This window comes from Penicillium antarcticum (genome assembly GCF_028974205.1).
Source record: "Penicillium antarcticum strain IBT 31339 chromosome Unknown utg000005l_segment0_segment0, whole genome shotgun sequence".
Lineage (NCBI taxonomy): Eukaryota > Fungi > Ascomycota > Eurotiomycetes > Eurotiales > Aspergillaceae > Penicillium > Penicillium antarcticum.
Genome location: NW_026695303.1, coordinates 151957 through 176537, shown reverse-complemented (window position 1 = coordinate 176537; position 24581 = coordinate 151957). Strand labels below are relative to the sequence as shown.

Genomic DNA, 24581 nt, shown 5'->3' with positions numbered 1-24581 from the left:
CCCCACTTCTCCCTCGGAGGTATGAAGTTGACTTGCTTCATCTGGCTACTTTTTCCACATCTTCCATTACATATTCCACATTTATACACCAACAATGTACATCTCAATCGTCCACGCAGGACCGCTTAGCTAAATGGCTCATATAAAAGGTCCAACGCCGTCCTGATGCGGGGGTCACACCATGAAGCCCTTCACCCTCACTCTCTCCAATGGAGAGATTGCAACAGGTCGATTGTCTATCCCACAGTCGACTCAGAAACCATTGCTAGTCTGCCTGCATGGCGGCACTCATGATGCGGAGTACTTCGATGCTCCCCCGAGTACTCCATCACCCGGGTCACTGATCCACGGGGGATTCCAGTTATTTGCACTAAATCGCCCGGGCTATGGTACAGGAATGCCACTGGATCCTCAAACGAATGAGACATATCCCCAGCAGCAAGGAAAATACCTCAATGACACCATCTTGCCTGCGCTCTGGAAGGAATATGAAGCGCTCTCGGGTGCATCTGCCCTCGTCCTCCTCGCACACTCCATTGGAGCTATGATGGTCACAATTACCGCTAAGTCCTATGCAGGCAGTGAAGGATATCCACTTTCTAGTTTGATTGCCTCTAGAATTGTTGCTAAGATCAATATCACCTACACTCAGGGCCTTGCGAATTTCATTGAGCCAAATGCCAGCCATGGCAACTTTGATCCTGTGATGAAGGATCAATTGATGCTGCAGATCCCGGGTATGTTGCTTGCAGACCCAGAAGTGAGAAAGCAGTCGGCGCGGCTTAATAAACCCGTTCCTGTGGATGAAATAATAGGAATCAATACAACATGGTTGCAGAGTTGGAATCGATATTCTCACCAAGTCAAGGTTCCGCTCAAGTACGGAATCAGCGAGTTTGACGAGCTATGGAGCTCAAAAACAGATGCACTTGGGAAGTATCGTGATGCCTTTCCACTTAGTCCCAGGGTTGAATGTGAAATTGTGTCTAATGCGCTGAGCTATGCGGCACATAGTTGGCTGACAGGATGTTGTGAGTTTGCGGTTGAATGTTCGGAGTGGTATACTAGTAAGAACAAGAAGACATAACTATGCTACACTATGTTGAGACTATAGTGAAATAAAGTGAGTAAATCTGACGTCGGGTCATACGTACGTGTAGCCAAGTATAAAGTCCTGGGTATCACAAGAGTCGATTATATAGACATATCACTAACTATTATGGCAGTTTAATGGAGAGTTCAATGGCGCTGACATAGAGAGAAATGCTCCTCTGCTTGAGAGTGGACTTGGCTTGCATATATTGATTGAACCTGCATAGTAAACAAGCGCAACATCTTCGCTAGCCAGCTACTGTTATTATGAAGCAGAGATGGTAATGATAATGATAGCTACAAAAGAATCAATTGCATGTTTCTGTAGAGCCATAGTCCACTGTATTCCATGGTATGAAGATGGTATGAAGTAATGTACAATCCTACAACCCCCCGTCGTCACTCATCTATGCAAATTCCCCGGGATCAACAGACCCACGAAGACAGACCGAACCGAACCCAGAGACGCCGTGGGATATGCCCAGTAAACAAAGCTCGAACGCCGCGGACACCATGATAGAAAAGGAAAAAGGTATGAAGATAAGTGGCTGTGGCTCAGTCGGCGTTTTCGCTCTTAATATCGTCGTCGTTGTCTTCAGCTGTGAAGGATTGCTTAAGCTTGCTCGGACCTGGCTTGTTGCTGGAGCCTTTCTTGGGTCCGTTGGGCTTTTTCTTCTTGGTTGGGCTGGGGCTTCCGTCATCTTCATCTGCGTGTGCGCGCTTCGGTGCTGAGGATGTGGGACTATTTCCATTGCTGTCGGCTGTTGGTGTTTTGTTGCGCATGCTGGTTCCGCGACCGGAGATGTTCATGCAACGGTCGAGGTGCTGTGCAAGGCGGTTCATGACAAAGTAACGGGGACAAAGAGGGCATTTGGTAGTGGGAATCTCGGGAATGGTGCTGTCGCGGTCACCCTTCTTCTTCTTGGGGTTGGGCATGATAGCAAAGAGCTTGCCGTGGACATCGTGGCCCGGCAGTGTGATCATTGGTCCGTTGGCACAGTATTCGCAATCCGAGTCGGGGGGAGGTCGGGACATAGCCCCAGTGCTGGGGTACATGAGCTGAGGCAAACGGCACTCAGGGCATACGAGCTCCTTGACGGTGTGCAGGGGGTTGCCCTTGAGGAAGACTTTGCCACGGTCGAAAGTGGCTGCGTCGGTCTCCATGCGCATGGTCGACAGCTTCTTGGTATCGAGGATCACTTCTTTCTTGATATCGGTGGAGGTCTTGCTGGGAGTCTCGTCGGGCATGATCGCCTGGTCCTCCGCTTTCTGTCTCGCGACAACTACCGCGGACCGCATCCGGGCCGTCTTCTCCTCGCGATGAACCTTTGCGACGAGATCGTGGATGATGTTGCCGAACATCTCATTCAGAATATCGGTAGACTAGTAAAAAGCAGTCAGCACCTGTAGTCGCCTCCGCAAAATCATTTGCACGTACCACTTTCGCAATTGTCCCGGCAGGGTATGTTGGCCTGCGGCCACCGGTGGAGTCGGCCATTGTCGGATTACGTCCGCAGGAAGTTGCGCAGAATGTTGAAGATCAGCTTCCGAATGGCCGACAGCTGTGTTCGCCAGCGAACAGATATGACGTTCTTCGAACCAGCCGGTCCGAGGTCTAGTTCTCCATGTACCGGAACTCGATGCGAGGGGAAGGCAATCGATGGGGAGAAGTCCGAGAACGTTGATATTTATGCAAATCCCAAATCATAGAACCCTGCGAGAGAAGGAAGAAACAATGAGGGAATGTCCTGGGCTTATTGTCAGTGAGGCTCAATGGGGGGAGAGGCTGGTGACGCTGAGTCGTGAACACCCAACAATAGGGGTAGACAATGCACTCAATCACAAAATAGACATAGAGCACTCACCTGAAAAGGAATCTATTGTCCAAAAGGCCTAACGTCCAAACGTCAAAGATGCCAAAGTCCCGAGGAGATGAAGAGATGAGGCTGGCGAGTTGTTCACTGCTTATCGCTTATCGCATCTCCGCATTCGCCTTCAACTGTTTCTCTGCTCTTTCACTATGGCATATCAACTGTACAAGAGGAACCAGAAGGCTCCCCAGTCTTCTGCTCCTTCAGCACCTTTGTTGGCTTCTCGTCAACCCACAAACCCTCCAATCCACCCTCCTCCCGTTCAGCCGCCGCAATCTGCTGTCGCAAACGCGTCTGGACCTAAGCGCAAGGAGGAGAAATTTGACCCATACCCTCATGTTATAGCTGAAAATGCGACTCCACACTCACATATCACTGTCGAGAAAGTCAACACGGCGCATATACCTTCGTTGACGCGTATCACGGGCTTACTCCTCCCCATCCGCTACCCGAACTCGTTCTACACGTCTACAATAACAGATCCGGTGATCGCTTCTCTGTCGCGAGTTGCTATCTACCATGATCACCCTGTTGCAGAAGTTCCCAGGATTGGCGCTGCTGGAGCAGACAAGGTAATCGGCGGCATTCGGTGTCGGCTGGAGAGAATACGCCAGCCAGCGGACTCGAGCCAGGAAACACAAGTACAGGGTGAAGGAGACACAAATCTCTATGTCCAGACCCTACATCTTCTCTCGCCATATCGAGGCCATGGTGTTGCAGCATCACTCTTGAACGCGCTTCTTTTCGCGTCGCCGCCAGACTCGAACAACAAAGAGCTATACCGGGTTTCTGAGCTTGTCAAGCACTATAACATTCGCTCTGTGACGGCGCATGTACATGAAGCAAATGAAGATGCCATGAACTGGTATCTTGCGCGTGGTTTTAAGGTTGATGGCCATGTTGCCGAATACTATCGTCGATTGAAGCCCTCTGGCGCGACGGTTGTTCGCCTAGACTTGCAGTGGGACAAAGGTACCGCGGAAAAAGCTTCTCTGGAAGAACCAAGTCCCCAAAAAGAGTCTCACGATAATCTTGAGGACGAGGACGAGGACTGGGAGAAGGTTGAGGCAGAGGATGGTGATGAAGGTGACCATGGCATCCAGCTCTTGAGTGAGTCGCGTGTCCTTGAGAAGCATGAGACGCCCTCACGCAAGCGCAAGGCTGAAGAAGAAACTCATCTTCATCGAGACGAGTGAGCTGACATTTGTGGTTAATAAACCCTGGATACCCTTTGCATTTGTCTAGATTTGTGCCAGTCTTTTGTGCTGGTACTGCATCAACTGCGTATATAATGATATTTTCCAAATACGAGAAACGATGTATTGTGATATCTACTTTCTCCTGCATAATGTTCGTAGAAATAAGCATAACATGACTGGCATTATCCATGTAAATACAACGCTATGGGTATCCAAAAAGACAAGAAACACTACATTAGATGTTATAATTCTCAGCATGCAAGAAGATCTCATCTTTCGATGAATCCATCATGACTTGCAGCTGGAGTTTGGCCACTGCATTGGCTACTTCCACACGCATACTTGGAGGACCGCAGACAAATACACATGCTCGGCGGCCGAAGGTCTTCGAAAATTCGTTGATCATTTCAGGGATGTTGGGACGAAAGTAGTCGGTGCGCCAGTTGTCTCGCGCTCGTGGTTGATAATACGCAAAGCGTGGTGCTGGTGATGGTGGCGGTCTTTGTGGCACTGCTTGTGGTGTGCCAAACCCGAAGTCGAACTGAGGATTGACAGATCCAGCAGATGCAGGCGAAGCATATGGGTCCATTGCTGGTTGATAGTACTGTCGGGTGTTAGGCGCATGAGTAGCTGGGTAAGCATTAGGAAGAGCAGTAATGCCATCTTCGTTCTCGCGGCGCAGTTCTTTTTCAATGTCCGGATTACCAGCAGCTTCGGCGCGAATATAGGCAGAGTTACGCTTATCGATTCCTTGAAGCATACCGTAGATCTTCTCCTGGACCGTGTCTCGCCCAAATTGATCATCTTGCTTCACGCCAGTGAGGAAGAAATGACAATTTACAATGTTCGAGGGCGCATAGTCACGGCAGATACGCAACTCTTCTTGGAACCATGACATTGTCTCTGGGCTCTTCAATGCCCAAATGACTTTGACTGATTTGGTGATAGCTTTGCCATCTCGAATCTTCTTGATAAGATCCAGCAGTTGACTTGCAATGGCAGTGATACCACTACCTCCGGCAAAGAAGATCACATCGTCAAAGGCAGCCATCTCACGCTGCATACCACCATATGGCCCCTCTAAAAATGCGCTGTAGGTCTTGTAAGGGCCATGCTTTAAGGCCTTGCGGAATGCCTTCTTTGTGAAACCACCAAATGGACGGAAGACAAGTGTCAGGTCGCGGTACTTCTCGCCATAGGCAGAAGGGAAATCATCACTACAGAGCGAGGAGATTGTGAAAGGATGGCTCTGAAGGACTGAGATCCTTGGCAGTCGAAGGTAGACATACTGTCCAGGGCGCCATCGCATCTTTGTAGGAATAGTAACTTTGACGGCATTCTGCGGAAGAAGGGTAATGGCACATTCTTCTCCAATCAGGAAGGATGACATGCGCAAAGGATTGGTCCAGTTCAGGTAGAACAGGCGGATGATGTAAGTAATCATCCAAATGGCGATGGTGGTGAAGAGATAGGCCCATGACGAGAGGTAGTTTCGTGTGTGCCAGAACAAAAAGGCCACAAAGATGTACGAGACTGGAATATGAACAAACACAAACAGCTCATACATCCAGTGGCGGAAAATAGGAAGGGAATGAAGACACAAGACCAGCAGAGGAATCAGGGCTGCGAACCCGGTTCCATACACATAGACGTGTGGAGGAATTCCTGTGCGATAGTTGACCAAGGCGCCATCCTCCCAAATTGGAGTTATATAGAACGGAATCATGTGAACCAGACAGAGAAAGAGGCAGATATAGGCAGACCAGCGATGCAGCCCATTCAACCGCTCAGGGCCAAGGCCAGTCATCATACTGATGAAGTTTGCCTTGGTACTGAGTGCAACAATCCAAGGAACCATGGCAACTGCAAGCATACCTGACCGAATGGCTAACGGGGGTGATCCGAGGGCAATCGACCAGTAGTATAACGGTTGAGGCACAAAACAGTACAGCGTGACAAAGATCAGCGCAGCCAGCACAATGACTGTGACTGACAAAGAAGGAAAAACAACCTCAAATTTCCAAAACTTGAAGACTGGCATTGGTCTATAGAAGATCCATCGCATGAAGGCGATTGCCTTATTCAAGGGAACAATCTTGGCGAGAAGCGATTCATGTCTCTTTGGAGCAGAGATTGCATTTGGCGACGGAAAGAAATGGGCATTGGAAGCATCGGTTCCGGCACTCGGTAGCTCATATTCATCTGGCACTGAATCGTCACGGAAGATCTGAGGTCGGTTTTCTTTATGAAAGGCAATGCGCATCTTGTCGCCCCAGATATGCCAGCATCGGATGAAAGTCGTAATGACCAGCAGCACGACGGCGAAATAAACAAATCCAACTCCATATTTGGCTGATTTAGACCACGGATCTCGTTGCATTTCAGCTGCCTCGGCCGGGGTAGTCGAGGCTGTGACCGGGACCTTGATCCTCTTGACGAGGGATACAGCGGATTCCAACATGGTGAAGCTGGTCGACAATGCGATGTTCTGAGTATGCCGGTTAGAATCTCTCCAATGTTGCTGCGTAAGTATCAACTCACCAGATATCCCGTTCGCAAAAATGCTTCACTATAGCACTCAGCTCATTTCAAAGCTTCAAACTTGATGTCATTACGAAAAAGAGCAAAAAAGGAACTCTCCGGGGAGATCCCGTCTAGAAGTATGCGAGGGCAAGTCACACAAACAGCTCTGTAGCAGTGACAGGATAAGCCCAACATAAGATTCCGAGTGATGGACCAATAAAAGACGTCTATTACAGACCGAGTGATTTTCCCAGCGGTTCGCCAGTGAAGTTCAGTGCAGAGTGATATCCCACTGAGGCGTGCCGATTTAGCGCTCTGACGCCCAATCACCCATCACACCGTGGGACGCAAAGTGACTGAGTGATACGCCCGCATTAGCGCAGTGGCCAAGTAGTTGCACATCAGCCTGGTCAGACTCTCATTTTTTAGTATCCAATAATATCTGCAAATGGTTCCTGATTTGTTTCGCTGGAGACGTGAAGTATATACATGCAGAATAGCCCTAAATCTAGCCAACATTCAATGTATAGTAGACTGAAGTACAAGAAGTGAGACATTTTCTGTTGAGAAGGAACCGTTACTCTCAATTATTCCAAAAGGGCATGGTATACTCACCTCGGGAATAATCAAAAGAGATGTATAGCCTTCAAGTATCGTTATCCCTTTAACGGTATACAATTTGTAGCTGACACGCGACGATACTTCTTTTTATAGATCGATTTTCTGGTAGAGTCTTGGCAGATGTAACCGAAACTATGAAAATACATAAAACCTCGAGCTTGACTGAACATCTCAACATCTCGTCCTTAACGGACACAGTTCCATACCTCTTGAGTGTCACGGCCATGGTCTGCTATCTGGGAGCTTCGGTACCAACCGCACATCGTTCTTTCGTTGTTGATATCTTACAGTGGACTCTGCATCTGCCGAATGTTTAGTATTTCGGTGCTGGTGATAGGATCCCGATTGCCCTAGACCTAGACAGCTGATTGCATTCCACCGAATACCGCGGATTCGGGCAAGTTGTGTCTTTTGCCTTTGCAAGTAGCGTTTTAGGGACAACAGGCTTTAAGGCAATCATGCAGTGTGCTTAGATGTCGTAATTGTCCTCTCAAAATATTCGAAAATCAAGGAAGAGGAATGGTTTCTAGCAAGTTGGACAGAGCTTGACACCTGAGGCACAAGCAACAGTTCCCACCGCCCTCGATAGGAAATTATTCTGCCACTGATGCTCATCGGCTTTTTCAATCATTCCAGTCTTGACAAGAACAGCCAGACATAATCAACAATGGCGTCCACTACTGCTAGCCACGCGACACCTCCCTCATTATCCCTGCCACCGTCACAATTCGCCCGCCTCCAGCCTCACGCATACCTCCTCGCCCACCTCTCCCCACCAGCAGCAAGCAACCAACCCTCGCTCCGTGCCAACGGTCGTGCAGCCTCACAATTCCGTGTCACATCTGCCAATGCAGGCTCTTTAACCCACACAAATGGCAGCGCAGTCGTACGAATCGGCGACACTGCCGCCGTCTGCGGTGTTCGCGCAGAAATCCTCAACACAGAAGATATCGCTTCATGGAGTGTATCGCATGCCTCGGACGAGCAAACCGACGACAAGAAATCCAAATCTGAAGAAGGAGATACCGACTCCCAAGACAAGGAGGACCGAGCCCACATCCAAGACTTGAACCTGCTGGTTCCCAACCTTTCTCTCAGTACTGGCTGCGCGCCGGGCTTCACTCCCGGTGCGGCGCCTTCCGCACTTGCCCAGTCTCTCTCCCACCAGCTTCTTTCTCTACTGCACAGCACTCGTCTCGTTCAGGCAGACGACTTGCGCATCTGGTATCAGCCACCGAACCTCGAAGCGGAGGCATTAGGGGAGCAGATGGATGTGGATTCGGAGGAGAGTGGGAACCCTGCGCGGGAGATCAAAGCTTTCTGGGTGCTTTACATTGATGTCATGATCATTTCCTTGGCTGGAAATCCGTTCGATGCTGCTTGGGCTTCTGTGTTGGCTGCGCTTCGCGATACAAAGCTCCCCAAGGCTTGGTGGGACGACGATAACGAGACGATTCTTTGCTCGGATGATATTGCGGATGCGAAAAAGTTGTCTCTACGTGGTTTGCCCATTGCTAGCTCGTTCTGTTCATTCGAGGCTGATGCTGCTGCTGGCTGGAGATCTGTTATCATTCCCGATGCCGAAGAGCAAAAGGCACAGGAACAGAAGCAGAAGAAGCAGGGCATGCAGCAAAGGTGGGTTCTGGCGGACCCAGATGGATACGAGGAGGGATTGAGCCAAGAGCGAGCTTGTGTCGTTGTGGATAAGGAGAATGACGGAAAGGCGAAGACCGTCATTGTGAAGATGGAGAAGCATGGTGGTTGGGCCTTGGACGGCGATGATATGCGGCAGCTCGTAGATGTTTCTGCTCAGAGATGGGATGAGATGAAGCGGATATTGGATCAATGCTGATCAAGATGCCAAACAAACAAATGATACCACTACACTTTTATTTTTCATGCTTGTAGTTCAAATTAGACTTATAGAACACGGATGGCATGCTTCATGCTTAGCAATACATTGAGGCTAAGGGTGTCAAGTTAATAAAAATATATGAAATCATTGCTCGGCCGTAAAGTTGCACACTAAGAGACTTCATTGATCGCATCACTCGCTCGATGGCTTCTTCACGCTGCGCCGTCTTCTCTTGAGCGGAGGCTCGTTGTCCCCATCGGCATTCAGATAGACCTGCGTAACCTTGTCCACCTCGTCGTCAAGGCTTTCGGACGAAGTAGCTTCGATCTTGCTTTTGTGCTTCCGCGGGAATGAAACGGAAAAAGAAATTAGGTCAAAATTCTCCTTTTGTTTGTCCTTTTCCGCCTTTCTGGCCTTCGTCGACTTTGAGTCGTCGGTCTTCTTCTTTTCGGTCTTCTTAGACTGGGAGTCGCTGTCTTTTGATGCAAGGGTATCGATTTCACTAGAGAAAAGACGCATAAGCAGACTCTTCTGGCTTTTTGTGGAGGGCTCCTCTTTAGCCTCCTTCTTTTCATCGTCGGCTTCCACTTCTTCTTCGTCGGAGAAGTGCCACATGGACTGAATTTCACCCCGGATAAGTGCAGTGCCCCAAAGAGAGGATAAGACGCCTGGAACCAAGTAAAGAAGAGCGGGTTGAGCATGGTTTGAGTATTGCATCGCAAGAAGAGTCGTGACCATTCCGACAACATAGCCAATCACGCTAGCCTTGAAGTATGTCTTGGGGAACGCGCGAGCATCGTAATAAGGTGGCTGGAATTCTGGTTTCTCTGGCTTGGGTGACGGGGCCCAGAAGCGCTCTCCCCAGGCTCCAGTTGGGGATTGATATTCGGGCTTGACGGCAGCGGGGTCCGACCCTTCAACCTGTGCCTTTTGTGCGCCCTTATGTTGATAATAGAGGAAAAGATCGAATCGGAGTGCCAGTCCCATAACCATTCCTGGGACCACGATATCACCCAGGCCAAGCATTGCCAGCGGTGTGATACTAGGATCATCATTGGCATTTGGCGGGCGGGGGAAAAGCAGCTTGATAGGTACATCCAGCTTGGTCGCAACAGTCACCATCAATGGGGTAAAAAAGACGAAGTAGATGTCATAGAAAAACAACGCACCCAAGATGAGAGTGCCCGTCCAAAAGGTGGACGGTGACATGACCTGAAGAGTACCATAGCAGAAGCAGAATCCGAGGAAATTGGTCAACCACCAAAGCTTTGCGACAAAGGCGAAATATCCCACAGCTGAAAATGCAAGTAGTGCGCTCAGTACATCAATGAGACCAACAAGGAACTTGCAGTCGAATAAACCTCGTACCTGGGCCCTTATCTGCAGCCGCTGGTAGGATGCATTTCGGCTTTTCCAAATCAGCGTGGCTGCCATACCTGGAAGTGGGATCAGACCCCAGATTCCAGCAAGTGGTGAATACCGGACAGACGGTGACTTGACTGAAGTGTTCCCAGCTGCGATGAACTTGCGCTCTGACTGTGACACCTTCCACAGCTGTCCACCTTGGGTATAGTGCCGAGGGAACACAAATGACCGAATCATCATAAGGACATCTTTCAAAAAGCTGAAGGCGAAAAAAAGCCCCATTTGGGAGAAGTAGAAGCTGAGGACCTTGTTCAGGATAGCCGGGTCTTCCAACCATTTGATCACGAAATATAAACCACTGAGGGTAAGTCCGGCAGTCACTGGAAGCATCAAAGCATCTGATGGAGAAAGTCCTTCCATCTTCTGCAGCGGACCTGGTCCCACCTCCTCCTCGGTGTCTTCATATTCATTCTGGTCTTTCTTGGGAGGTTTGGCGGCGGACGAAGGTTTGGTCAACGATGCATGGGAACCGATCCAGATTGGGAAAACAGCGGAAATGATGAGGTGTCCATAGGTAGGAAAAAGAGGTCTCAATTTCTCGTAATGGTAGAGCGCCTGTCCAAGCAGCTCCGCAACAGGGCTGACATTGGACATGGTGGCCTGTTAAAGCGAATGAGAGATTGATCGCAAGGCACAAGAAGTTTATAAAAAGACAATCAAAAAAGGTTCACTCCATGTCTATAGCAAGTGAAAAAGTGAAAAGCCGAGAAGTTGAGAAGCTGAGAGAGTTGCGTTGTCAAGAGAAGTGCCAAGCTCCAGTCCCGCCTTCCTCTTACAAACTCTCACTTTTGATTTTCCCCATTCACAGCTTCATCATGGCGACTGAGGTGGCATTTGACACGTCTATGGTATTTAATGCTCTATTGCCCTTTCATTTGATGTTGGTCTAACTCTCCCTAGGGCTCTTTCTCTGTAGAGCTCTACAATACCCATGCGCCCAAGGTATGGACCTCTCCGCATAGCTTCCCAGTACTCTCGCTGACACCCTGCGCCTCAGACATGCAAGAACTTTGCCACCCTTGCCGAGCGCGGCTACTACAACAATGTCATCTTCCACCGTGTCATCCCTAACTTCATGGTTCAGACTGGCGATCCTACCGGCACCGGTCGAGGCGGTAGCTCCATCTACGGCGAGAAGTTCGAAGATGAGATTCGCGGCGACTTGAAACACACCGGAGCTGGAATTTTGAGCATGGCCAACAGCGGGCCTAATACCAACGGCAGTCAATTCTTCGTTACACTTGCACCTACCCCATGGCTGGACGGAAAGCACACAATCTTTGGCCGTGTCAAGAGCGGCATGAGAATCATTCAGCGCCTTGGACTCGTCAAGACTAATGGAGAAGACAAGCCCATGGATGAGGTTAAGATCATTCGCGCTCGAGTGATCGAGGAAGGAGCACAGGAGTGAAAGGTTTGATGTTGCGACTAGGTGCCCACGAACAAGATGGAGGAATCATGCAGCGACTCTTTTCCCACGAAGACATTCCAGACTGAGGACTGGAACCCCATATACCCTGCTGGTTGCAGACACAACCCGGCACAGCGCCAGGGATGCTTGAAATCGCAGTCTAAATGCTGATTGTGTCCGTCCACAAGCTACACGAACTACAAGACTTGGTAGAACAAGCTACCAAATAGCTAAAGATAATGAATGTATCACTACAAAACGAACCGCTTCCATCAGATGTGTCCATCCAGAGCAGCAGATACAGAGTGACAAGGAATCTTATCTACCACTCCCATAACGAAGTCCAGTGAAGGCCCGCGTCGGTGAAGACCGAATTGCCATTGGAATGGTAACCGTTCTGTGCAAGCACTGGGAGTGGCATGGAGAAGAAATGATTCCGCTGAGTTTTCCGCCTCTTAAGCTGCGCGACCTAACCCCTTTGGGAAGTCACGTGTCTTGGATCTATGAACATCTTGGGTGATCAATGATATAGAAGATGGCCCCATTTAATACCACAGCAATGACACTCCCATGGTCCTCCTCTTCATATTTTCTGTTTTTGACTAATCGCAGCTGGCCACTTTGCTGCAGCCGCAATGACATCTCGTCGCAGTTCTCTGCCATACGACGCTCTTTTGCCATGGTCAACCGATTCTGATACTGTTCATCTGACTGTTCCTTCTTGCGTGTGGGATGTTGCTCAAATGAGCCATATGACATCCAAACCATAGGCTTGTGGTATGATTCTGGCATGGCATAGAACTGATCTTCTTTCTGTAGGAGATTATTATTGTTCTACCATATTGACGGGCTGGCCGCAAGAAATGCATCAAAGCTGGAGGGTGCTGCGTAAAGTGCATGGAGAGCAAACAGCGCTCCGTAAGAATGTCCAAACAAAGCTGTCTCACTGACGGAAACTCGAGGGAATGTCGAGCAGAACACAAGATGGCGGACTTTATTCGTGATGAATTGAAAAAAGGCATCTACACCCCCATGCAGCTGTAGATATGGCTCTCTATTTGGACCCTTGGGAGGGTTGTACTCTTTGCATGGAGGTGTAAGATCATAGCCGCGACGAGGACTGAATACAGAGTCGGTCAACGGGTAGGAAATGCCAATTATAACGGTATTCTTTTGAGCGCCATGTACCATACGCCGACGCACTATGTCTGTTGCGGAATGGAACATGGCATTCCCATCGAGAAGCTGTCTTTAGAAATGCATCAATTTCTGTTGAGTATATCGCCCATTTCTGGATAAATCCTTGCCCACATTGCGTTGACTGAGTCGGTGACTTCAGCTTGCTCACCCAATGGCCACTCCAGTGGCCATGAAATTTGGATCAAATATTTCTCGTCCTTCTCGTTGGCAACAATCCATGCTCCTATATTTCGAGCGTGACTGTCTGTCTGCTCGAATGACCACGGTCCTTCCATTGTGTAGGCTCAAGCGCGCTTGTGCGCCAAACAAATTTATGACCAAGATAATATATATCATTCAAAGCCCAGGAGGTATGGTATGGACATGAAAAGCAGGTGATGACCACCTTGTGGGTCCGAATGAACAGATTGGGCTATATTCGGTGAAAATAACCGAATGGTGCTATAGCAAACTTGTTTGGAAGGATTTGATATTTAGTGTACGGGGCGAAATCATTCAATCTCCGCGACAAGCGGCCTGCGGGGATACACGACACATAAAAATACGGAAACCGAGAAATATCCGGTCAATTGTAATGATAATGGGAGATCCAGGTAGCATCTGGCTATATTCAATTCCGGTCTGAAGCTATTCTCACGGCAACATTTCTGCGGATCAGCTTGGCACGCCCTTAACATCTTGGCATGAGTTATCTGATTCGATAGTTGGCATTTCGAGTACGAGGGAGACATGTCTAGTGCCATCTCAATTTCTTGTCGTGGACATGCGCCGTTTATGCGCCATCTGATTGATAAGATTAGGTTTGGCTGCCATTTACCAACCAAGAATTGCCATGTGAATTTGATGAGTTTGGTAAACGGCCATACTTATTCTCGAATCCGTAGTGGTACCGAGATGTTTGGAATATCCAAATTTCCCAGGTGTTCATCTATACCATGGGTCTTTCCTTTTTAGCGGTAACTTGTAGCTGGAAGTTCGCGCGTACACGTAGCATGATTAAATTCGAGATCTTCCCTGCAGCTCCACCTATGTTAGACATATTATAAAACCCTTGATGGGTCCGTGACTTGACTAAAGATTGACATAAAGCCTTCACCTCTACCATGGCGAAGCAAGAGGAAGATATTTCTATCGAGATCACCCCGTCAAATAATCAGAATATTTATGTCTCAAATGGGGATAGCGATGACAACCTAGAAAATCAACCGTCTGCTTCGAGCTTTCAGGCTGGAGTCCACCCAGCTGACATACTTCGGAAAAGCCGGACTAAGCAAGGCTTGATTCTCTTCTTTACGGGGTTAGTTGTCATGAACATCCTATGAGCAGCGCCATGGCTAATTATTACGAACAGATTGTTTTTGTGTACTTTGGCAATCAAATTTGCTGATTACTCAGCTCAAGTCTATGCCGCATATACAAAAAGTGCATTCAAGTAGCACTCTGCCATGAGTGCGGCTCGGGTGGTTATTAGTATTGCGCGCATCTCTGCATACCCCATCATCGCTAAGCTTGGAGATGTCATTATATCTGAATTCTTCTACATATCCTTCTATCTAATAGTGCTTTAGGTCTTCGGCAGAGCTGAAATGTTTATCGTGTCTATCCTTGCCTCTGCTCTAGGCTATGTCATCTATGCAGCCTGCGCGAATATTGCACTATACATGGTGCGCTGCTTTCCTATCCATTACCATGGAGTATACTGGATTATTAATCACTATTCTACAGGCTGCTGGTATATTCGAGGCTATTGGATCAACCGGATTTGCTCTCACACAACAGGTATTCGTGGCAGATATGACTTCGTTGGCCAACCGTGGTGTCTGGTCAATGTTACCCGACTCTCTCACAACAATTCCTACCCTATGTCTTGGCACCATTGTCGCTCAGCACATCTTTGATCACTCTACATGGCGCTGGGGCTGGGGTATGTGGGCAACAGTCCTTCCTTTTGCATCGTTGCCATTGATTGGCACTATGTTTTATTATCAACGTCGGGCGCCATCTAAAGTCCCTATATCTGAGACACTGGGCTGGAATCTTAGTGACAACTGGTATACAGAGGTCTACCGATTGCTTTGGATTCAAGTTGACCTGCCAGGAGCTATCCTTCTCGTTGCTGGATTGTCTCTTCTCTTGGTTCCCGTATCTTTGACAGGCTCCAACAACAGTGGTGCATGGACCCGTGGGTCATTCATTGCTATGCTAGTCCTTGGGGTGGTTTTCTTGGTGGTTCTCCTGTTATGGGACGCACGATTCGCAAAGAAGCCATTTGTGCCTTACCGCATGATCAAGAACCGGACGGTGGCAGCTGCCTGTCTTCTCGGGGCATTGAACTTCTTCCACTACTCAGTTTTCAGAGTCTTCTTTACGAGTTACCTCCAGGTTGCCGGCAACTTTTCTGCGGGCTCCGCGACAAGAATTGAGCATGAACCCTCCATTCCATCCGATGACTGTTACACTTCATAGAACTAATCTTCTTCCCAGCAACTCACTTTGTGTGTCGTCCCAGGTAGCTGGCATTTGTGCCGCCTATTTCATGAAGTATACCAAGCAATCTCAGATCTTAGTATTGATCGGTGTTCCTCTTTGCCTTCTTGGAATGGGAGTGCTTCTTTACCTTTTAGGCATGGGAAATGGTCGCACTGGGAACGAAGCAGCATTTGTGACAGCCAAGTCACTGATTGGTATTGGGCGTGGTTTCTATCAAACAGCCGCACAGGTCTCTGTGCAAGCCATGGTTTCGCGACAAGAAGTCTCGGTTGTTTCTGCGGTTTTCTTCGCCTCGATGAGCATGGGAAGTGCAGTTGGCACAAGGTGAGAATTTCCCGGGAAATTGTCTTGCTGATTTTCATTCTGACCAATTGTCAATAGTGTCGCTGGAGCTATATGGCGCAACAGTCTGCCGAACAGACTGCAGCAGTATCTGCCTAGCGAGCTCAAGAACCAGGCAAAGTCTATCTTTGGCTCAATTGAGATTGCTCGCAAGTATGCTGTCGGCACTAAAGCTCGCGACGCCATCAATCGCAGCTATCGCGAGTCACAAAGACTACTTGCGATTGCAGGTTTGGTCTCGCTCTCATTGATGCTCATTGACATGCTCCTTTTGAGGAATATGAAACTAGGAGAAGATGGAGGAGCTCAGGCTGAGGAGAAAGAGCAAACTCCAGCAGCTCCAGCAGCCAAAAATGAGCCCGAAAACGATCGTGCCTAACGCCTCGAGCTATAGAGCTGTCGACAATGCTGAGGCACAGCTCAGTATTGCTTGAATAACTGGAACCGGCCGTTTCAAAGCTGGAAATTTGATGTATAATACCAAATTGTATTTTTCCACACTCAACACCATCATAGAGACCTAATTGTGTCAAAAAACGTTGGAACATATTGGAAGAAGAAAGTATTGCTGCTGGAGTGGGGACTCGGTGACCGCCTTCGCACGAGCACTTCCGCGTTTTCTTCCACTATTTTTTTTTCCCTTTCTCTTCCTCAGCCTCGAGTCTCTGGGTTCAACAGTATTCAAGAGAGATGCAACAGCATCAAAGCTAAAATGAGCTTGGACTAGCAAGTCTGGCTGTAATACTCGAACTTACTAACAACTAGGATTCTGACGTTTCACACCATGGAGTCCCTGTCGGACACCCCATGGGATGCGATTATCCAGGGCACTGGTCTTCCTCAATCCCTCTTGGCACTGTGAGTGATGTATCTGAGGGTGTCTGAGCTGAGCACTCACACTCCCAAGGGCCCTGTCACGATCGGGGAAGAAGGTTCTTCACCTGGACTCAAACCAATACTATGGCGGTTCCGAGGCAGCTTTCAGTCTTGATGAGGCCCAGGAATGGGCGGATGGCGTGAATAATGGTAAGAAGTCTCGTCATGCATTTGATTTTTAATTGCAAATGCTAACATGTTGTCGACTAATAGCCGTCACTGGATCATCGCCCTTCAAAGAAGCCTCGATCTTCACACCACAACAGTCTGATGATAGACAAGATACTTCTTTACCGAAGCTTTCTTCTAGTCGATCCTACACCCTGTCCCTGTCCCCGCATTTTCTCTACACCCGTTCCAAACTAATCTCAAGCCTTATCTCCTCGAAGGTCTTCCGCCAGCTTGAGTTCATGGCTGTTGGTAGCTGGTGGATTTATGCCCCTGGACAGGCTGACTCCGGGAATGGCGAACTCGGTGCCGAAAAGGTTCTCTATCGCGTGCCTGGAAACCGGGAAGATGTCTTCGCCGCAAATCATATCAGCATGAAGTCCAAGCGGTCTTTGATGCGATTATTGCGTCACATCACCAAACCTAAGGAGGATGAAGCCCCTGCAGAGGATGAGGATCTGTCTATGTCCTTCCAAGAGTATTTGACTTCCAAGTTCAGCGTACCAGAGGAACTCCACGATCCTCTGCTGTCGCTCACATTGTCCCAGCTTTCTCAGACAGAAACATCTGCTAGTTATGCCATTCCCAGGATTGAGAGACATCTAACATCCATTGGTGCCCTTGGACCCGGGTTTGGCGCGGTGGTTGCCAAGTATGGCGGTGGCGCCGAAATACTACAGGTCGCGTGTCGTGCCTCAGCTGTCGGTGGGGGTGTGTATGCCCTAGACACAAAGCTAGGCGAAGTGTGCCACTCTCAAGAAGATGGAGAACATCCTCTTCAGGTCAACTTACTCAATGGAGAGTCACTTCAGACCAAATTCGTCTTTGGGTCGGTGGCGGATGATCCTCACCAAGGTGACTTCTCAAAACCTCATACCCAACTGGCCCGTTCGGTGACTGTGGTTTCGGCCACATTCCCATCACTGTTCCCTGTTATGGTAGAGGGAGCTCCTATGCCTGCCAGTACAGTTCTCATGTTCCCAGGGAAAACCTTGGGCAACCCTCACTCACCGCCTGTGTACCTTCAAGTTCATTCAAGTGACACAGGCGAGTGTCCACGCCAGCAGAGTACGTCTCTTACCTTTTTTTCCCCTCCCTTTTGGCTCCCTAAATCGCTCGCATGATGATTTTTTTCAAAAACTTATCTACATTGCCTGAACTTGCTATGTTGAAACCCTTTTCAAACTGATCTCGAGCACAATTTTGCAATTTTGGATTCATCATACTTTGATCGTTCAAGTGGCTAACCAACCGTCACAGGTGTTATATATGGCAGTGTGGCACTTGCTGGATCGGAGGGTCAATCGTTGCTTGAGACCGCCGTGAACAGACTCGTGGAAGCAGAAGGTCCTGGGGCTATCGTCCTCTGGTCTCTGCGATACACCCATCGGGGTCGTCTCAGCACTGACGAAACCAGGTGGGAACTTGACAGCAGTCTTCCTTCTTACTTGCGCTTCCCCCCCTCGAGCCTTGATCTCTCGTTTGAGGATGACACCCTTGACCTGGTCAAACAGGCCTGGAAGAAGATCATGGGTGATGAAGTAGACGATGATGACTTTATGATCTTTGAAGATCGCGAAGGCGCTTCCGACCAATGATACGTAGCATAGCGTTGTTTTCACAATTTACCATACCCTTTTGCACATAGGATATCAGAACATAATTGAATTGATTCAAGCTCAAATTACCAAGTTTCGTCGGTTGATCGCATTATTAATCTTGCGGTGCATGTTGGACGTGGCTGCATACTCATGTTCCATGATGATACCTCATGTGAAAATCAAGCCTCTGCCAGTGTCACTTAATAACCCGAATCTGCACCGTTCAACAGAAACATGCAACATCTGCAGTATTGGTGGGCAGTGACGCAGGACTTAATATCGGCGAAAAGCGTGAACCACTCAGCGCAACGCCCCATACGTCATTCTTCATCGAAGATATAGATCTTGATTTACTGACTTTCATATATCCATCTGATAGCTCCTACATTTCTCTACATTGTCCCCGTTGAATCGAGCTCATATTCCTTCAGCCCTCACCATGCCCCTCGATAATGCCACCACCGGGCTCACCGGTCAACTGAACCAACCCGTGAACCAAGTCCAATCAACAACCACTGGAGCGACCAAGAACGTAAAACCGAGAAAGCTCAACCGAACAACGAGAGACCTGACCGAGCCTGTCATCCCCGGCGAATTCCCTTCGGACGACGCTCCTCCAAAGGAAGAAAAAGTCGATGGCGATGTCTCATTCTCGGGGATATGGGCGACCATCACGTCATGGGCTTCCACTCTATTTCCTCAAGCATTTGACGCCTTCGAGTCTTGGGTCCGATATATGGTCTCCAAGTTACTTCCTCCGCCTCGACAAGCTGCGATGTACGAAGCTGCGCTTAAGCGCCCTGCTGCGACGACCTTTATCGTTTGTCAGATGATATGTTGTGGTGTGCCTTTGTTGGTATTCCTCGCTGGTGTGTTTGTCTTTGCGGCTGTCTCGATATTGCTCTGGGCGGTTCTGTCGCTGCTTATTCTCGGTCCTGTGTTGCTGGTTACTAGTATGATGGGTGTTTCGCTTTGGGGTTGGGGCTGGGTCTTCTATGGTTTAGTTAAATGGGTTGATCAAAAGTTCTTGGGTGGGATGATTACGCGCTTCTGGCTTCCTCAGACGCAGGAGGGCGAGGAAGGAGAGGGTGGAGAGGGTGGAGAGGAACAGTCCCATGAAGAGAAAAAGGCAGAGTAACTAACGTTGATGACTTTATGTGACCTTGTATGTACATTTTCTTAATCATAGTATATTGCATGCAAATTGAACAATATGTTTAGACAAGATATCTCGCATGTTCACTCAGACAATATGAAGAGAGAGATATGGGACCCCAGTAAAGCTTTCGGGCATCGTATATGTGATGTTGTAAAAGCTGAACTCGTTCACCGAATGATCAGTGTTATATGTCATGGTGTAATTCGGCAAGGCGTTCGTCGTCAACTTGACATTCAACCCAGGAACACCTTCGAGCCCAGTGACATTGAATCCGTTTGGAACATTGAGGCCACTGAAAAGGAAGTTGAAAGAAACCGGACCATCGGTAGATGTCGTATTTGGGTAGGAGATTTTGAGACTTCCAGGAGCTGCTACTGCATGGATAGAAGACTCTGTTACCCAGTGGGAAATAGCACCAATCTGGTAGTCATCAATTGCCCACTGGATGACCGCAGGGGTGAATTGGCTGGGATTGATAGCTGGTCCTCCCACAACATGCTCAGAAACAGTCTCTGCACCAATTGTCACGTTATCGGACATCCATGTAGTGATGTTTCGTGGATATGTGTCGAAAGGTGGCGAGTAAGCTTGTGAAGTATACATGTGCTCGCCGGGGAATTTGAGCAGGTTCGTCTTGACCTTTGCTGGCAGATACTTCACCATCTCCGGCATCGAAAGAGCGAATAGAGGGTAGAAGGCGAAATCATCTTGGTGATACATCGACAGTAAGTTTTTAGGGACGGGTGCTTTCTCGCGCCCAATCGTACCCCAAATGACAGCGCCGATCAGAGAGGCATATTCCTTCATATTGTAGCCATAGCTGCGATCCCATGGGCCAGCAACATTCTTGAGATTGGCGTTGTAGAGTTCCCCAAGCTCTTTCCAGCTGTATGTGAGCATATCGGGGCCATATTTCTTCAGCAGGCTGTCGCTTGTTCCATACTTGTTCCAAAGAGCGAGAGCCCACATGGCGACTCCGGCATAAGTTGGAGAGTTGAATTCAGATAAGGTACGGTGCATACTCCAGAGATTGTATATTTCCTGCGCAAAGTTTTCACCAGACTTGGTCAGGTTCGCATCTCCGACTCGAGCGCCGACCCAGTTCTGAAGGATTGTTCGCATCAGCCAAGGATTGGAGTAACAAGGATAAGAGTTGTCGCCATCAACGCCTCCAACACGGTACAAATCCCCCTTTGCTGCGATGTGCAGGGAATTTTCCACTTTGGACACTGTCGCTGCTGGCAGCAAGTGAGCATAGTCGTTCAATGCCACAATCCACGCACAGCCCACGAAATCGCGAATGTTTGGATCCCACTAGACAGCGTGTTAGTAAGATCCCGAATCACTGCCCCGGTGGATATTTGCTGAGCATTGACTTACCGAACTGTATGGTCCATCATCGGGATACACCAGTGTCCCAGGCTCCGGCTGAGACGGTGCTCCCTGGTAGTCTCCATACCACTGCTTGGTTCGATCGAGATATTGGCCAGAGATCACATTGTCAAAGATCCGAATGGCCTTTGCAACGTCGCCCGGTCCATTTCTGGCCAGCAACTGAGGCGCATACCATGCAGAGTGTCGACTATCGTAGCGTCCAGAGCCTTCAGAAGGTGTGATCAAATAACCGGCTTCGTCGTCCCAATATTTGTCGTTCCATTCGATTGCTGTATTGAACATGTCCACCGCGGACAACGAAGCACCAGACTTGGTTGACCAGCTTTCTAGTGGAGCAGCAGAGACAATGCCAGCATTGTAGGCCGCATTCAGGCCCAAGAGGGCTACAGATAGCTTCATGGTAGACTTTCTGTGTCAAAAAAAGAACAATCAATCAAGTGAAAGTCCACTCTCTGTCTCCCGGCGATCTCTCCTTTATACTAATTCCACTCGGCTATTGACATGGCTCCATCCAGCTTGGCTCTATAGTTTGACTACTTTAGGTCGATCAGTCACCGGCGATTTCTCCGCAATCCCCGAATATGCCGGTAGATTCTACATTTGACATTCACCTGTAACGCGACTAATTTATTTGCGCCAGAATTTTGAAGCATTACTTACTAGTAAGAAAGCTCTCAATATGCTATGATGCATGAAAGATCCCTAAATATTGAATATCTGCCCGCGTGCGGCCTTTGCTCCCGATTGCCGATGTATACTCCTTGGCCCTCGACTTAATAGCTTCCCCGCTCAGTTAATGCAGATCGCCGAAGTAATTCCGCCTATAGCGTGCAGAAGATAGATGATGAAGATAGCTCCTTTGAATTTCTACAGAAGCTCACAAATTACAACAACTTCGAACTGAAAGCGACAATTTGATCCCGCCGAGTCACTATCACGGTAGAAAGTACCAAAACACCAAATCGGAACACCCATTTCGATCGACCACTTGAACCCTTATCAATTCCGTCACGGTCGAATGGTGGCACAGTCGGTGGGGACATCCTATGAGCCTTTTCAATGGAGTAGGGGGGATACCGCGCAGCAATGCACCATTCCAGCCACGAGGGTATGGCGTTGATGTGTGTGCGGAGATGAGAGAATGTCAGTATTCCATGTGGGCCATGATAATTGCCCTGGCCGGCATTGCCGACGCCTCCAAATGGTGCATCGCATGCAGCAACGTGGAGACCGCAGTCGTTGAAGGTCACGCCTCCGGATTTGGTTTCGTTCAAGATACGCGCTTTGTCTGCGGGGTTGTTGGTGAATGCGTAAATCGCCAGAGGGTGTTCTAGTCCCCGTGTGAAAGAGATCGCAGTATCGAAGTTTGCGTCAACGATGGGGAGAATTGGTCCGAAGATTTCTTCGGACAGAAGAGGGTCGCCGGGCTTAACTCCAGTCACAAGTGTTGGCGCAAAGTATCGGCTTTTGCGATCCCGCTGGCCACCATAGACGATCTTTCCCGAGGTTTGCTGGAGTAAACTTTCAAGTCGGTCGAAATTGCGATCGTTAATGATGTGTGTATAATGGTCTGGTTGTTTCTCTTCGCCTCCTCGGAATATGTCGAAATACCGACACAGCTCGTTGATCAGCTCCTCTCGTACGGAAGGATGAACAAGGACATGATTAACATTCAAGCAGATCTACCAATCATCTTAGCTATTGGTCAATACCGACCTCGAAGAGCCTTACCTGTCCGGCATTGTTGAATTTAGTCACAGCGATGTGCTTCGCAGTGAGATCGATATTAGCCGACTCGGTGACAATTGCTGGGCATTGGCCACCTAGTTCGAGCGTGACAGGTGTCAGGTGCTTTGCGGCTGCTGCATGGATGACCTTTGCGATGTTAGTTGACCCAGTGTAGAAGATGTGGTCAAAACGGTGCTCTAGGATATATCCCATCTCCATTGGCCCTGCAGAAACACATCGAATCGCGTCATGATCCATGTACTGAGGAATGATTTCCATCATTAGATCTTGGGTTGCACAAGCCACATCTGATGGCTTAAGAATCACAGCACATCCCGCAGCAATAGCTGCAATCATTGGCTGCAGAAGCAAAGTGACAGGGAAGTTCCAAGCACCAATGATCAAAGTTACACCAAGGGGTTCCTTGCGAACTATAGTTCCTCCCAAAAAGTTCACAGGATCAAGCCTTGTTGGTTTCTCGTCTTTGGTCCATTCATCCAATTTCTCCAAGGTACGCAGGATGTCTCCCTGGGTGCCCGCGCAGTCTGTGGAGTGCGACTCTTGGTAATGCCTATGTAGGTCGATATAGAGCGCGTCGCAGATGCGCTTCTTGTTATCCTCGACCATCCACCAAGCGCGTTTGAGTTGATGGCGCCGCCATTCTTTGTTCTTGGTGGTGCCGGACGCAAAGGCGCTCCGCACACTTGAATAGGCCTATGACAGTTAGCTAGATCGTGTTTAGCTGAAGCAGTATATTCCAACCTGGTCAAATTCAGCCGCGGTACTGAATCCCATGTTGAGCTCTGAATAAAGGAGTGGAGAAAACAACTCCAGCAAGATAGCGAGGTTTTAACGAAGTGGGGGAATGAAATGTGCCACCGGCCTTTAGCGGCCCCAGTTTAGTCTCGAACTGGACTGCATAGTGCACATTAAAATACGCGCATTGCCTTGCATTATATTGGTTATGTTGTGCATTCTATAATGCTGATGTATCTACTACAGTGGTACTAGGACAAGTGCTTTGCTCCACCATTGCACATATATCATTGTATTCTTAATAATATACTGCCGCGATATGTGCCAGGCTGGATAAATAAGTAAGTCAAACTCTCTTGGCAGTCGGTCGTATATGAAATATGCAGACCATATGGAATGTAATATCTCAGAGAGGTTGAGACTATGAGTAACAATTTCTTCGGTGGTGGTTCTTCACTCGAAGCCTCTCCTTTAAGGACACGAGATCTATCAAAGAGGCTGCTTTCTTCATTAGAAGCTTTATTGTCGATATACGTTTCAAAGCACGTCCATCTCACCCCTTGATTTAAATTGCATTCACTATGCTGTTTTTGGGAGATAAAGGGAAGACAACTAGAGGGCTATAGAATCACGCCTATGAGACTGCGCAGATATCGTTGTGGTAGGAATGCTGTAAGTTTCTGAAGCAAACAAGTAAGCTTTATATGATTGTATCCCAATGATAGGATTTGTAGCCTCGGATTTGCCTTAATGCTATCCAAACATGTCACGGAAGCATGCCCCATCGACCAAAACGCCGATAAACTGGCCTTGGCCAGTACCCAACTTAACACTGCTTTTACGGAGATATCGGCAAATCAAGTTCACTG

General features: G+C 48.6%; 14 protein-coding genes across 14 annotated transcripts; 7 read left to right on the top strand and 7 right to left on the bottom strand.

Annotated features, from left to right (window-relative positions):
- Window positions 1-181: 181 nt before the first annotated feature.
- On the top strand, window positions 182-1087 carry N7508_004725 (uncharacterized protein; the record flags this gene model as incomplete). Its single annotated transcript, XM_058462791.1, has 1 exon — window positions 182-1087. The coding sequence occupies one exon, from the start codon at window positions 182-184 to the stop codon at window positions 1085-1087; it is 906 nt and encodes a 301-aa protein (XP_058319269.1).
- Window positions 1088-1647: 560 nt separating this feature from the next.
- On the bottom strand, window positions 1648-2590 carry N7508_004724 (uncharacterized protein; the record flags this gene model as incomplete). The annotated part of the gene is made up of 2 exons (XM_058462790.1): window positions 1648-2475; window positions 2531-2590. 2 exons carry the CDS (start codon window positions 2588-2590, stop codon window positions 1648-1650), a joined length of 888 nt encoding a protein of 295 aa, XP_058319268.1.
- A 522-nt stretch (window positions 2591-3112) lies between these two features.
- N7508_004723 (GNAT family N-acetyltransferase) lies at window positions 3113-4159 on the top strand (the record flags this gene model as incomplete). The annotated part of the gene is made up of 1 exon (XM_058462789.1): window positions 3113-4159. One exon carries the CDS (start codon window positions 3113-3115, stop codon window positions 4157-4159), a length of 1047 nt encoding a protein of 348 aa, XP_058319267.1.
- A 238-nt stretch (window positions 4160-4397) lies between these two features.
- On the bottom strand, window positions 4398-6623 carry N7508_004722 (putative metalloreductase transmembrane component; the record flags this gene model as incomplete). The annotated part of the gene is made up of 1 exon (XM_058462788.1): window positions 4398-6623. The coding sequence occupies one exon, from the start codon at window positions 6621-6623 to the stop codon at window positions 4398-4400; it is 2226 nt and encodes a 741-aa protein (XP_058319266.1).
- Window positions 6624-7973: 1350 nt separating this feature from the next.
- On the top strand, window positions 7974-9158 carry N7508_004721 (3' exoribonuclease family protein; the record flags this gene model as incomplete). The annotated part of the gene is made up of 1 exon (XM_058462787.1): window positions 7974-9158. The coding sequence occupies one exon, from the start codon at window positions 7974-7976 to the stop codon at window positions 9156-9158; it is 1185 nt and encodes a 394-aa protein (XP_058319265.1).
- Window positions 9159-9353: 195 nt separating this feature from the next.
- Window positions 9354-11180, bottom strand: N7508_004720 (aspartic endopeptidase; the record flags this gene model as incomplete). Its single annotated transcript, XM_058462786.1, has 1 exon — window positions 9354-11180. The coding sequence occupies one exon, from the start codon at window positions 11178-11180 to the stop codon at window positions 9354-9356; it is 1827 nt and encodes a 608-aa protein (XP_058319264.1).
- A 221-nt stretch (window positions 11181-11401) lies between these two features.
- Window positions 11402-11997, top strand: cyp1 (putative peptidyl prolyl cis-trans isomerase (CypC); the record flags this gene model as incomplete). Its single annotated transcript, XM_058462785.1, has 3 exons — window positions 11402-11434; window positions 11487-11528; window positions 11584-11997. The coding sequence occupies 3 exons, from the start codon at window positions 11402-11404 to the stop codon at window positions 11995-11997; spliced, it is 489 nt and encodes a 162-aa protein (XP_058319263.1).
- A 501-nt stretch (window positions 11998-12498) lies between these two features.
- Window positions 12499-12789, bottom strand: N7508_004718 (uncharacterized protein; the record flags this gene model as incomplete). The annotated part of the gene is made up of 1 exon (XM_058462784.1): window positions 12499-12789. The coding sequence occupies one exon, from the start codon at window positions 12787-12789 to the stop codon at window positions 12499-12501; it is 291 nt and encodes a 96-aa protein (XP_058319262.1).
- A 42-nt stretch (window positions 12790-12831) lies between these two features.
- N7508_004717 (alpha/beta hydrolase) lies at window positions 12832-13472 on the bottom strand (the record flags this gene model as incomplete). Its single annotated transcript, XM_058462783.1, has 2 exons — window positions 12832-13246; window positions 13309-13472. 2 exons carry the CDS (start codon window positions 13470-13472, stop codon window positions 12832-12834), a joined length of 579 nt encoding a protein of 192 aa, XP_058319261.1.
- A 1170-nt stretch (window positions 13473-14642) lies between these two features.
- Window positions 14643-16408, top strand: N7508_004716 (uncharacterized protein; the record flags this gene model as incomplete). The annotated part of the gene is made up of 5 exons (XM_058462782.1): window positions 14643-14714; window positions 14766-14861; window positions 14923-15620; window positions 15682-16011; window positions 16069-16408. The coding sequence occupies 5 exons, from the start codon at window positions 14643-14645 to the stop codon at window positions 16406-16408; spliced, it is 1536 nt and encodes a 511-aa protein (XP_058319260.1).
- Window positions 16409-16813: 405 nt separating this feature from the next.
- N7508_004715 (putative Rab geranylgeranyl transferase escort protein) lies at window positions 16814-18671 on the top strand (the record flags this gene model as incomplete). The annotated part of the gene is made up of 4 exons (XM_058462781.1): window positions 16814-16887; window positions 16937-17055; window positions 17119-18141; window positions 18334-18671. 4 exons carry the CDS (start codon window positions 16814-16816, stop codon window positions 18669-18671), a joined length of 1554 nt encoding a protein of 517 aa, XP_058319259.1.
- A 442-nt stretch (window positions 18672-19113) lies between these two features.
- N7508_004714 (seipin co-factor family protein) lies at window positions 19114-19812 on the top strand (the record flags this gene model as incomplete). Its single annotated transcript, XM_058462780.1, has 1 exon — window positions 19114-19812. One exon carries the CDS (start codon window positions 19114-19116, stop codon window positions 19810-19812), a length of 699 nt encoding a protein of 232 aa, XP_058319258.1.
- A 105-nt stretch (window positions 19813-19917) lies between these two features.
- On the bottom strand, window positions 19918-21627 carry N7508_004713 (uncharacterized protein; the record flags this gene model as incomplete). Its single annotated transcript, XM_058462779.1, has 2 exons — window positions 19918-21147; window positions 21214-21627. The coding sequence occupies 2 exons, from the start codon at window positions 21625-21627 to the stop codon at window positions 19918-19920; spliced, it is 1644 nt and encodes a 547-aa protein (XP_058319257.1).
- Window positions 21628-22112: 485 nt separating this feature from the next.
- On the bottom strand, window positions 22113-23751 carry N7508_004712 (aldehyde dehydrogenase family protein; the record flags this gene model as incomplete). The annotated part of the gene is made up of 3 exons (XM_058462778.1): window positions 22113-22910; window positions 22960-23670; window positions 23719-23751. 3 exons carry the CDS (start codon window positions 23749-23751, stop codon window positions 22113-22115), a joined length of 1542 nt encoding a protein of 513 aa, XP_058319256.1.
- Window positions 23752-24581: the final 830 nt, after the last annotated feature.